Source organism: Staurois parvus, unplaced genomic scaffold, assembly GCF_062004578.1.
Source record: "Staurois parvus isolate SC_StPar_1 unplaced genomic scaffold, SC_StPar_1.0 ptg001573l, whole genome shotgun sequence".
NCBI lineage: Eukaryota > Metazoa > Chordata > Amphibia > Anura > Ranidae > Staurois > Staurois parvus.
Genome location: NW_028319369.1, coordinates 296,447 through 310,079, shown reverse-complemented (window position 1 = coordinate 310,079; position 13,633 = coordinate 296,447). Strand labels below are relative to the sequence as shown.

The 13,633-nt window shown below is 43.0% G+C and overlaps 1 protein-coding gene across 1 annotated transcript in view; it reads right to left on the bottom strand.

Moving 5' to 3' along the window:
* Positions 1 to 1,488: 1,488 nt before the first annotated feature.
* Positions 1,489 to 13,633, bottom strand: part of LOC149435234 (kinesin-like protein KIF13B) — a gene marked incomplete at its 3' end in the record, with an annotated part of 253,576 nt that continues 241,431 nt past the window's right edge. Inside the window, exons 30-32 of the mRNA XM_089662874.1 lie at positions 7,544 to 7,668; positions 4,903 to 5,079; positions 1,489 to 1,581 (exon numbers count right to left, since the gene is read on the bottom strand). Coding sequence (XP_089519000.1) covers positions 1,489 to 1,581; positions 4,903 to 5,079; positions 7,544 to 7,668 — 395 coding nt within the window. The remainder of the gene's footprint in view (positions 1,582 to 4,902; positions 5,080 to 7,543; positions 7,669 to 13,633) is intronic.

The following is a 13,633-nucleotide window of genomic DNA, read 5'->3' as shown; positions in this document are numbered from 1 at the left end:
GAGCGGGAGACTAATGAGAAAGGCCAGCAAAAAACTGAGTGAGAGAGAAAGAGAGTGACAGGCTAGCAAGAATAAGAGATAGGTGAGCAACGATAGATTGACAAACAAAGAGAGGGAGAGAAAGAGAGAGAGAGAAAAAAATAGAGACAACAAGACACAGAGCAAGGACAGATTAGTAAGGCTACGTTCACACTAGCGTTGTGTGCAGGCGGCAGAGAGGCATTTGGGAAGCGTTTTTACCGCTTCCCAAACGCCTCGGACAATTCTGCACATTGCAGCACATGGTGCTGTTCTAACGTGAGCGTTAGCGCCGCGGCAAAACGGACACCTCTGGTCGAGTCAGGAGGCGTTGAAGCCTCCTATTCTAGTCTATGGTGCCACTCTGCAAACGCCTGGCTGGCGTTTGCGGCGCAGTTGCGGGGTGGTTGCAGAGCGGTAACACCATTTAAACTTCATTATAGGCGTTGTGGGGCGTTTTTAACGCTCGGCAAACACCTAGCAACTTCCGCTAAACCGCACATGCGGCGTTTGCCGAGCGTTAAAAAACGCTTCGCAAACGCCGGACCAATGCTTGCCAAACGCTATAGGGGCGTTTGGCAAGCGTTGGTAAAACAGTCAAGTGTGAACGAGCCCTAAAAGATAGATTGGAAGGCTATCAAGAGAGAGAGACAGGCTAACATGAGTGAAAGAAAAACTAATGAACAAGAGAGACATGAGAGAGATAGACTAGCGAGAGAGTGACCAGGCATGGCAGACTAGCAGGAGACAGGAATAGACTAGCAAGAGTGTGAGAGACACAGAGATGGAGAGACCAGCGAGACGAAGGTTAAAGAGAAAGACTCTAGAGCTGGATAGTGAGACAGCAGGAGGAAGTATGGGAGATAAAAGCTGGTAGAGTCTTGTTACACCACTGCAGCCCCATATCATCCCATGTTCTGCCTTCTCTTGTTCATGTAGACAGTGGAGATCAAACAAAATGTAAAAATGTGTTTTTGTGCTGGAATAGACTTTGGACCCATCTATGAATTCAGCATGAGCCAACAACTTGTGTGACAGCTCCTGTTAATAGTAACACTGAGAATTGCAAATGCCATGAACTCCATTAAATTAGAGGAGACATAAAATTATAAGTGAAAGGACACGTACATAAATATTTAACCACCTCATAGTACTTAAATGTTAAGGACAGTAATTGGGTAAATTAAGCATTCAACCAATGCTTAGTCATGTGACCAATGCCAGGGGTCTGCCACAGGATCTCAGGTGGCAAAGCAAGCTGATCAGATTTGGCTCTACAGTCCCTAAAATACTCCATATTAGCAAAAGGCACTAGTCACATGATCTGGCACCTAGTTGAGAAAAAAAAAGAAAAAATTAAAAAAAGAAGAAAAAGAAAAATGCGATTACTACAAACAGATACATGCTTTCAGTGGAGCATAGGTCCACTTTCAGGCCGTATCTGCAAACACAAGAGAGTTAACTTCTTACTTCAGGAATATTGGAGACAATTTCAACAGTAACTCCGCAGCTCGCAATGTTGCTTCTGTGAGACATTCTTCTTAGAAAATTCTGAGCGAACCCCTACAAAAAACAAAAAATAAACAAATAACAATGAAATATAATACTAGAACTAATACTAATAAAACGGCAATAAAAGAAAGAAAAGTAAATAATTATACAGCATAGCAAATTTGGATACATATCACTTTTATCTGTTTGGCTTTTGTTTGTTTTTTACTGGGAATGAATCATAAAAAAAAAAATATTGCCAAAAGTATTGGGCCAGCCCTCCAAACCATTGGATTCAGGTGTTCCAATCACCTCCATGGCCACAGATGTATACAATCAAGCCCCTAGGCATGCAGACTGCTTCTACAAACATTTGTGAAAGAATGGGTCGCTCTCAGGAGCTCAGTGGCTCCAAGCGTGGTCCCGTGATAGGTTGCCACCTGTGCAATAAGTCCATCCGTGACATTTCCTGGCTACTAAATATTCCACGCTCAACTGTTAGTGGGATTATAACAAAGTGGAAGCAACTGGGAACAACAGCAACTCAGCCACCAAGTGGTAGGCCACGTAACATGACAGAGCGGGGTCACGCATGCTGAAACGCACAGTGTGCAGAAGTCACCAATTGGGGGGGGGGGGGGTGTAGGGTGGGATTAGCGCATGCTGAAGCAAACAGTGCGAAGAACTCGCCAACTGTCTGCAGAATCAATAGCTAAAGACCTCCAAACGTCATGTGGCCTTCAGATTAGAACAACAGTGCGTAGAGAGCTTCATGGAATGGGTTTCCATGGCTGAGCAGCTGCATCCAAGCCTTACATCACCAAGTGCAATGCAAAGCGTCAGACGCAGTGGTGTAAAGCACACCGCCACTGGACTCTAGAGCAATGGAGCTGTGTTCTCTGGAGTGATGAATCACACCTCTCTGTCTAGCAATCCAATGGATGTGTCTGGGTTTGGCGGTTGCCAGAAGAAAGGTACTTACCTGACTGCATTGTGCCAAATGTAAAGTTTGGTGGATTGGGGATTATGGTGTGGGGTTGTATTTCAGGGGTTGGGCTTGGCCCCCTAGTTCCAGTGAAGGGAACTCTTAAGGCGTCAACATGCCAAGACATTTTGGACAATTTCATGCTCCCAACTTTGTGGGAAGAGTTTGGGGATGGCCCCTTCCTGTCCCAACATGACTGCACACCAGTGCACAAAGCAAGGTCCATAAAGACATGGAGGAGCCAGTTTGGGGTGGAGGAACTTGACTGACCTGCACAGAGTCCTGACCTCAACCCCATAGAATACCTTTGGGATGAATTAGAGCAGAGACTGTGAGCCAGGCCTTCTCCCCCGACATCAGTGCCTGACCTCACAAATGTGCTTCTGGAAGAATGGTCAAACCTTCCCATAGACACCCTCCTAAACCTTGTGGACGGCCTTCCCAGAAGAGTTGAAGCTGTTATAGCTGCAAAGGGCGGGGCCAACTCAATATTGAACCCTATGGACTAAGACTGGGATGTCATTAACGTTCATGTACAGGCAGGAGTCCCAATACTTTTGGCAATATAGTGTGTTAGTGTGTGTGTTCAGACATTTGTAAAATGATTCTAAAGCCAAAAAATTTTTTACTTTAATTCATTCCCCGCATTAAAGTGTAAAATGTCCCCCTAGGAGTATTGCCCCCTCACCTCCTAAATACTTACCCAAGTCCCCACCTGATCCAGCACTGTGCGCTGTGTCTATAGCTGCTCTCTTCTCCCTCCCTGCATTCAAAGGACACAAGGGCAGCAGGTTTCTGTTGCTGTCAATTAAATCCACTGAGCAGGGAGCCAGAGGGTGTGGACCAACCACAACGCGTTTGTCTATGGATGCACACAGCTCGCCTCAGAAGTGAGCCTGTATGTCTGTCCCATAGCAAGTAGCTTGCTATGGGGACAGACAAAAAAGAGGAGGAGTGGAGAGCACCGGCGGGGGATCCCAGAAAAGGAGGTTTGAGGATGCGCTGTGCAATTCCATTGGACAGAGCAGGAAAGTAAAAAATGACTATTAAAAAAAAAAAAACATTTATACCCACTTTAAGTAAAATTGCAATTTACTGTTTATGTAATTTTTACACCACTAAATATTTAAAACTGTGCTACCCCCTGATGGGACAGCTGACTCAGTCTTTCCCATTCATCTCTATAAGGCAGTAAAATCAATTTTAAACAAGATATCATTCCGATTGCAGATTTAGCTCAGTGCAGGGGCGGACTGACAATTCATGGGGCCCCGGGCAATAGGGGATCATGGGGCCCCTGTGTCCTCACCCAAACTCAAACCACACCCAAAAAAGCCTATGAAAAGGTACCAGGGGCATCTTATGGGGCCCCCTACTGACCTTGGGCAGTGCCAGATTTCCCAAATGGTCAGTCCGCCCCTGGCTCAGTGACAGGCTGCTGGTGTCACTGCAGCCCAGATTCCCGGATGCTGCCTGGGACAGCGTGACTGTCCTGGCAAATCAGGGATGATTGGCAAGTATGATGTAATACAAGATTATCGTAGGGCCTCAAAGCACCTGGGTCCCTAGACAGTGCCCAGGGGTGCCCATGAGTTTAGATGGCCCTGCTTGTACTTACACATGCGCACTAGAACACAGGTGCCAGGAAGGAATGCTTGATGCAGACAAAAGATGAGAATTGTAAAATGGGGCATCTGAGGTTTTTAGTATACTAGGTAGGGGCGGGGTACATACTGGGTATTTGGATCTTTATAAAAATACAAAGTATGTGGCATACCCCACCCTTATTAAATTACATCTACACTCCATGAATAAATGGACCCATACACGACCCAGAGCTATTTGATTCCTACATGACCAGGCCAAACTTAGCAGTGTCCATGTTCATTGGGTAACCTGACCATAATGCTCTGGCAGCTATTTTGCTTTAAAGGCATATAAGGCTTTTATTTGGTATACCAATACCATAAAAGGAGCAGGGTTTTATAAAGGCTAAGAAATGCAGAAACATAAAAAATATATAGATTTTTAATTTTGTAATTGTATCTGATAATTACAGTATTAAACAGAAAACCACTGCCACCTTTGGGCTGCAATGCCATTTGGAGGCCTATTTTGTTAGTGAAGTCACTCATGATGACTAAAGCATAGCTGATGAAGTGTGATGAAAGTGACTGGGAACTGACGGTCAGTGACAGCCAGGATTGAGATCCTGCAGCTGTTTAAAGTGTCAGATCATCATTCTGGGGTTAATAGTGAACTTCCTGTATTTGCCTTAGGTAAAGCTTCATTAGTTGCTGACATTGTCCGAGTACAGCATTTTTTGGCTTCAAAATCAAACAGTTTGCATTGTTGCATACAATCTGAAAAAGACATCTGATAAAAATGACTGAAGTTTTCCTGCCCACCTGACGGCTGTAGACATTGACACATATGCGCTTGCGTAGAACCAGCTGTATCTCAGCAGGGTGGCTCAGCTGTACGGTCGCTCTAACAATGAGGTAAACTCTCTCATCTGCAGAGGAGCCTTTACTGAGCTGTGAACAGTTGTGGACGGTGCAGTCCCAGGAAGCCTCCACCTTCACCTGAAAGAAGAAAGCAAAATTAAGAATGATATATGCAATCATTGCAATTCTGGAGTTAGATATACTCTATGTAAGTCTCCTGATCAACAGGTCAGTAGTATGTAACAGAGTGCAGAGGTGAAGAGCAAAAAATGCAGTGTTTGGGGTTAGGAGTAAGAAATGCAGTGTGCAGGGGTCAGGAGTAAGAAATGCAGAGTGCAGGGGTCAGGAGTAAGAAATGCAGTGTGCAGGGGTCAGGAGTAAGAAATGCAGAGTGCATAGGGTCAGGAGAAAGAAAAGCAGTGTGTGGGGTTAGGAGTAAGAAATGCAGAGTGCATAGGGTCAGGAGAAAGAAAAGCAGTGTGCAGGGGTCAGGAGTAAGAAATGCAGAGTGCAGGGGTCAGGAGTAAGAAATGCAGCATGCAGGGGTTAGAAGACATGTGGACTGCAGGGGTCAGAGGTAATAAATGCAGAGTTCAGGGGTCAGACATAAGCAACACAGATCAGAGTTTAGAAGTACGTAATGCAAAGTACAGGGATCAAGAGTACGTAAAATCAAAATTAAGAATGATATATGCAATCATTGCAATTCTGGAGTTAGATATACTCTATGTAAGTCTCCTGATCAACAGGTCAGTAGTATGTAACAGAGTGCAGAGGTGAAGAGTAAAAAATGCAGTGTGCAGGGGTCAGGTGAAGAGTAAAAAATGCAGTGTGCAGGGGTCAGGTAAAGAGTAAAAAATGCAGTGTGCAGGGGTCAGGTAAAGAGTAAAAAATGCAGTGTGCAGGAGTAAGAAATGCAGCATGCAGGGGTTAGAAGACATGTGGACTGCAGGGGTCAGAGGTAATAAATGCAGAGTTCAGGGGTCAGACATAAGCAACACAGATCAGAGTTTAGAAGTACGTAATGCAAAGTACAGGGATCAAGAGTATGTAAAATCAAAATTAAGAATGATATATGCAATCATTGCAATTCTGGAGTTAGATATACTCTATGTAAGTCTCCTGATCAACAGGTCAGTAGTATTTAACAGAGTGCAGAGGTGAAGAGTAAAAAAATTCAGTGTGCAGGGGTCAAGTAAAGAGTAAAAAATGCAGTGTGCAGGAGTAAGAAATGCAGAGTGCATGGGTAAGGAATAAGAAATGCAGAGCACAGCGGTTAGAAGACAAGTAGAGTGCAGGGGTCAGAGGTAATACATGCAGAGTTCAGGGGTCCGACATAAGCAACACAGAGATCAGAGTTTAGCAGTACGTAACGCAAAGTACAGGGATCAAGAGTACGTAAAATCAAAATTAAGAATGATATATGCAATCATTGCAATTCTGGAGTTAGATATACTCTATGAAAGTCTCCTGAGCAACAGGTCAGTAGTATGTAACAAAGTGCAGAGGTGAAGCGTAAAAAATGCAGTGTGCAGGGGTCAAGAGTAAGAAATGCAGGAGTCAGGAGTAAGTAATGAGGAGTGCAGGGGTCAGAGGTAATAAATGCAGAGTTCAGGGGTCAGACATAAGCAACACAGAGATCAGAGTTTAGAAGTACGAAACGCAAAATGCAGGGATCAAGAGTAAGTAAAGCATAGCTCAAACAGTGGTACATAATGCAGAGCAGGGATCAGAATCTAGTAACACAGAGATCAGTAGTATGTAACGCACAGTGCCAACGTCAATAGCACATAACACACATTGGAGGAGTTAGGAGTAACTAATCTACAACCCCCCTAACCCCACTTCTCATACAAGAAAAAAAATCCACCTCCTACATTAAATCCCCCCCCCCCCCCGCCCCACCCCCAAGCTAAAATAGCCTCCAGCAAAATTTCTTCCTCCCTCACATGCACTCACATGTATTGCCGCCTGGGAAAAGTGAGGGAAGTCCTCTCATTTCTCCCCTCAGCTGTGTCATAGGACTTGTTAAGCCCGATAAGACATCTATGACTACCCTAGGCTCTGTAATACCTACTGCGGTGTGAGAGGTAGCAGGCTTGTAGGTTGTCCACCTCTGGAGTCCCTCTATAGATAATGGAATATGTTTTTGACACTCATTTAGAATGGAAGAAGTCTTGTGGATGAGTGGCAAACAGTCTTCAATTTTAATCAAGTCCAGTTGAAAGTGACCAACTACTACAAGCAATACCATGATTATCCTTCCACACTTCTAACTATTCTATTTACTTACAAAGCCTCTCAATGCAGTATTTCATTTACACCCTAAACCAGACAGCAAACACCAATGGAACACAGAAGCTATTTTCCTTTTTTTTTTTGCAGCATTTCAGAATTATCATGCCAATTCATCTACTTTTCACCATTCTTTTAAAAAAATATTTTATTTCACTTCAACAGAAAAACATGTGTTTTGAAACTTGAAAAAGCATAAGAAAATGTCAGCAGCAAAATAGGGCAAGGTAAGGATGAAAGTAGCTATTATGCTGATCCTTTATACCGATGTTTACAGCTTAGGATTCTAAAACGTTCAGATACAAACCTCGTTCTCGTGGTGTTTGACGATCTGCAGATCAAAGAATTCGTCTTCCTCTTCGTTGGTGAGTGTGGCATCCCATCCGGCCGCCTCTGGTTCATCCAGATTATCCTGAGAGCTAAAATCATCCGCTGAAACAAATGAAAGTGAATTGATGATATTTCCTGTTGGTTGTTATAGAATGACTCCATAAAGAATAATATTTACACGTAAGGCCTCAAGGACAAAGATGTCTAGATCAAGATTTCTCAACCAGGATTACATGGAAATCTAGGGTTTTCTCCAGAGGTTGTTAGGGGTTCCCTGAGCAATTTCTGCCTCTCAGATAATTTCTCAGTGACACCGTTAATCTTTTAGCTGTCTGTAAGGGGTAATTCTTCCCAATGACCACATGTGTGGGGAACATTCTTCTCACTGACCATCACACTACTGTATCAGGAGTTGTAGCTATAGAAACTTTTAGAAACGTTCCGTGAGACAGGAAAGTTATTTCAAGTGTTGGAAAGGTTGAACGAGGCTGGTCTAGATACGTGGGCTGCATAACCTTCAAGCGTGAAATCCCTGGTGCTTTCCCAAGCCCAGGGAGAAATGAGTGCTGCGTACACCAACCCATCAGAGTTTTGCAGATGGGAAGCTGTATTCAGCAACCTGGGTGCAATAAAGAATTGGTGATTTCACACTAGAATACTTTGCAGCCTCTAAATGTTCATGTGTACGAGGCCTGAACTCATACCATAACAGGACCTTGGTTTAAAGTCAAACAGGAAACAGAGAACTTTGGACTTGTTTGTAAAGTCCATATCTCAGAGTACAGGACATATTCAAACTTAAGGCAACCTATTCAAACACCATGGGTTAGAGGCATGTACCTATATGTGATTGGACACTGGCAAGCTTTCAAAGGACAAAACCCATTGGGGCACCACCACTATACCTCAATCCAACTCTGAGTCCTCAGTTTTTGTTAGTGTCTCTAGGTAATGGACATCATCTCCTTCCTTTAAAAACCAACTTCATTAGTTATTTATTTTATCTTCCAGTACTTCAAACAACCCTCATTGTCACTTATGGCCTACACAGAAGCAGTGTATCTGGATTGGTGTAACTTAGGTAAAACCTTGGGAGCCATAACTGGACACCAGGCTGCAGGGACAGTCTGTAATGTTGCTTGGGCACTGGATCCTGCATGGAGTGCTCACCTTAGCACTTGGTGCAACTCGTTGAGTTAGCTGTAGTGTGCTATATAGGTCAAGGGCTGTGATCCATCTCTATGGAACCCAGTCCCTGAAGACCCTGAGGTATATTGCCACCACACTTTATTCAAGCATCTAAGTTCCCTTTCACACAGGCAGGCGGATCGGTTCCTGAAAAACAGACCATCCATTGCCCTCAATGGAGCGGCGGATGTAAACAGACATGTGTCCATTTACACCCGCCTGCAACCAATCCGATAAAAAAAGATGGATGAGTATCTGTTCCCCACCCATCTAGCAGATTAGATCAGATGGCAGTTGGAAGTAAACAAACAGGTGGTTAATTTACATCCGACTGCCCATAGAGGAAAGCTGGCTGTTTCTGTGTCCATTCTGCATAAGCGGAGCGAACAAAGATCTGTCATCCGCTTGCTCAGTGGGGATCAGCAGAGCGATCCTGACTGAGCAAGCGGATCTGCTGGCAAACTCTGCACATGTGAAAGGAGCTTAACAGTTATGTACATGTGAAAAAAGTCAACAAGCTAGGGGCTGTATGTGGCCATTCCCCCTCATCAGCATGTCATAGCTTCCAATGGTGGAGCCAGGCACAAATACAGGGGCTCTCGCGGACTCCTCAAGAACCCCAAAGGAACTCCACCACAAATTAAAACACTGCAGGTAATAGCACAGAAAAATAAAAACATTTAAAATCCCATATAGTGCCAATTATTTTTCATAGGGATTTCATTAAGGCTTCTCCTTCTTCTCACCAATGAACTGAGTAGAAGGGGAGTGAAGGGAAAATAATCTGCTGGGGGCTTATAGTGAATCTACATGGCCAAAATATAGGTTGGCTTTAATGCCAATAGTGGACTTTAGAGGCACTGCAATTGCCGTTATTGGCCTTATTTCATTTTTCTTCGGTTCATTTTACTAATCATTATGGGACGTTGCACATAGGGGCATGTTATATGCGCTTACAGTCTGTCACTCTGTGTTGGGTATTTTTCTGTCATTACTAGGTTGGCTTAAAATCAGCACATGCACAGACAACAAATCTGTATGGGTGTCTAGGTAACACAATTTGCAGCTTCAGAAATTAACAAAATTACTAAAAAGCTTATATTTATTGCTTGTGTACACACTTATGGCAAAGCCTGTGGCCTGCCGACATGTGGAAGTTATCAACTAGAACGGAGCAAGCCTTTCACAAGCAGTATACGATTTTAATGAACCCCATGTTTAGTATGCCTGCTGGGGAAAGGGGGTAGGGGGGCTATGGAAGCATGGGTATATGAAAATTCTGCAGAATGTGGAATGCACATGGATGGGCACAAGCCCTAACAGACTTTCAGAAGGAACCTATGAGGACAGAAATCCAAAAGTCACCAATGCTACCTTGGTCTTTCAAGCTCTCTCTCTCTGTCTCTCTAGATCGAGCATTTTTCAGACTTTGCCAGCTCTGTTTTACATAGTAAGTCTGGCTGAAAAAAGACAAAAGTCCATCCAGTTCAACCATTAAAAAAAAAAGTTATAATCCTATACCCTCAGTTGATCCAGAGGAAGGCAAAAAAAAAAGAAAAGCAAAGCATGATACAATTTGCTCCTGCAGGGAAAATAATTTCATCCTGATCCCCGAGAGGCAATCGGATATTCCCTGGATCAACTTTACCTATAAATGTTAGTATCCAGTTATATTCTGTGTATCTAGGAAAGAATCCAGGACTTTTTTAAAGCAATCCACTGAGCTGGCCAGAACCAACTCTTGAGGGAGTCTAATCCACATTCTCACAGCTCTTACTGTGAAGAAACCTTTCCGTGTTTGGAGATTAAATTTCTTTTCCTCCAGACGTAAAGAGTGCCCCCTTGTCCTCTGTGATGACCTCAGGGTGAATAGCTCTACACCGAGTTCACTATATGAACCACTGATGTATTTATACATGGAGACCATATCCCCCTTAAGTATTATACATGGAGATCATATCCCCCTTTATGTATTATACATGGTGATCATATCCCCCCTTATGTATTATACATGGAGATCATATCCCCCCTTATGTATTATACATGGAGATCATATCCCCCCTTATGTATTACACATGGAGATCATATCCCCCCTTATGTATTATACATGGAGATCATATCCCCCCTTATGTATTATACAGTCAGGTCCATAAATATTGGGACATCAACACAATTCTAACATTTTTGGCTCTATACACCACCACAATGGATTTGAAATGAAACGAACAAGATGTGCTTTAACTGCAGACTGTCAGCTTTAATTTGATTATTATTTGGTATTTACATCCAAATCAGGTGAACGGTGTAGGAATTACAACAGTTTGCATATCTGCCTCCCACTTGTTAAGGAACCAAAAGTAATGGGACAGAATAATAATCATAAATCAAACTTTCACTTTTTAATACTTGGTTGTATATCCTTTGCCGTCAATTACAGCCTGAAGTCTGGAACGCATAGACATCACCAGATGCTGGGTTTCATCCCTGGTGATGCTCTGCCAGGCCTCTACTGCAACTGTCTTCAGTTCCTGCTTGTTCTTGGGGCATTTTCCCTTCAGTTTTGTCTTCAGCTAGTGAAATGCATGCTCAATCGGATTCAGGTCAGGTGATTGACTTGGCCATTGCATAACATTCCACTTCTTTCCCTTAAAAAACTCTTTGGTTGCTTTTGCAGTCTGCTTTGGGTCATTGTCCATCTGCACTGTGAAGCGGCGTCCAATGAGTTGTGAAGCATTTGGCTGAATATGAGCAGATAACATTGCCCGAAACACTTTAGAATTCATCCTGCTGCTTTTGTCAGCAGTCACATCATCAATAAATACAAGAGAAGCAGTTCCATTGGCAGCCATACATGCCCACGCCATGACACTACCACCACCATGCTTCACTGATGAGGTGGTATGCTTAGGATCATGAGCAGTTCCTTTCCTTCTCCATACTCTTCTCTTCCCATCACTCTGGTACAAGTTGATCTTGGTCTCATCTGTCCATAGGATGTTGTTCCAGAACTGTGAAGGCTTTTTTAGATGTCGTTTGGCAAACTCTAATCTGGCCTTCCTGTTTTTGAGGCTCACCAATGGTTTACATCTTGTGGTGAACCCTCTGTATTCACTCTGGTGAAGTCTTCTCTTGATTGTTGACTTTGACACACATACACCTACCTCCTGGAGAGTGTTCTTGATCTGGCCAACTGTTGTGAAGGGTGTTTTCTTCACCAGGGAAAGAATTCTTCAGTCATCTACCACAGTTGTTTTCCGTGGTCTTCCGGGTCTTTTGGTGTTGCTGAGCTCACCGGTGCGTTCGTTCTTTTTAAGAATGTTCCAAACAGTTGTTTTGGCCACGCCTAATGTTTTTGCTATCTCTCTGATGGGTTTGTTTTGTTTTTTCAGCCTAATGATGGCTTGCTTCACTGATAGTGACAGCTCTTTGGATCTCATCTTGAGAGTTGACAGCAACAGATTCCAAATGCAAATAGCACACTTGAAATGAACTCTGGACCTTTTATCTGCTCATTGTAATTGGGATAATGAGGGAATAACTCGCACCTGGCCATGGAACAGCTGAGAAGCCAATTGTCCCATTACTTTTGGTCCCTTAACAAGTGGGAGGCACATATGCAAACTGTTGTAATTCCTACACCGTTCACCTGATTTGGATGTAAATACCCTCAAATTAAAGCTGACAGTCTGCAGTTAAAGCACATCTTGTTTGTGTCATTTCAAATCCATTGTGGTGGTGTATAGAGCCAAAAATGTTAGAATTGTGTCGATGTCCCAATATTTATGGACCTGACTGTACATGGAGATCATATCCCCCCTTATGTATTATACATGGAGATCATATCCCCCTTATGTATTATACATGGAGGTCATATCCCCCCTTATGTATTATACATGGAGGTCATATCCCCCCTTATGTATTATACATGGAGATCATATCCCCCCTTATGTATTATACATGGAGATCATATCCCCCCTTATGTATTATACATGGAGATCATATCCCCCCTTATGTATTATACATGGAGATCATATCCCCCCCTTATGTATTATACATGGAGATCATATCCCCCTTATGTATTATACATGGAGATCATATCCCCCCTTATGTATTATACATGGAGATCATATCCCCCTTATGTATTATACATGGAGATCATATCCCCCTTATGTGTTATACATGGAGATCATATCCCCCCTTATGTGTTATACATGGAGATCATATCCCCCTTATGTATTATACATGGAGATCATATCCCCCTTATGTGTTATACATGGAGATCATATCCCCCCTTATGTGTTATACATGGTGATCATATCCCCCCTTATGTATTATACATGGAGATCATATCCCCCTTATGTATTATACATGGAGATCATATCCCCCTTATGTATTATACATGGAGATCATATCCCCCCTTATGTATTATACATGGAGATCATATCCCCCCTTATGTATTATACATGGAGATCATATCCCCTCTTATGTATTATACATGGTGATCATATCCCCCCTTATGTATTATACATGGTGATCATATCCCCCTTATGTATTATACATGGTGATCATATCCCCCCTTATGTATTATATATGGAGATCATATCCCCCCTTATGTATTATACATGGTGATCATATCCCCCCCTTATGTATTATACATTGAGATCATATCCCCCCTTATGTATTATACATGGAGATCATATCCCCCCTTATGTATTATACATGGCGATCATATCCCCCCTTATGTATTATACATGGCGATCATATCCCCCCTTATGTATTATACATAGAGATTCAAAGCCTTAGCTATTGTTTGTATGGCTGCTGTCAGTACCTGTAATTTTTGCTGGAACTGAGCATTTGTGGTAAAATGATGGGGGGT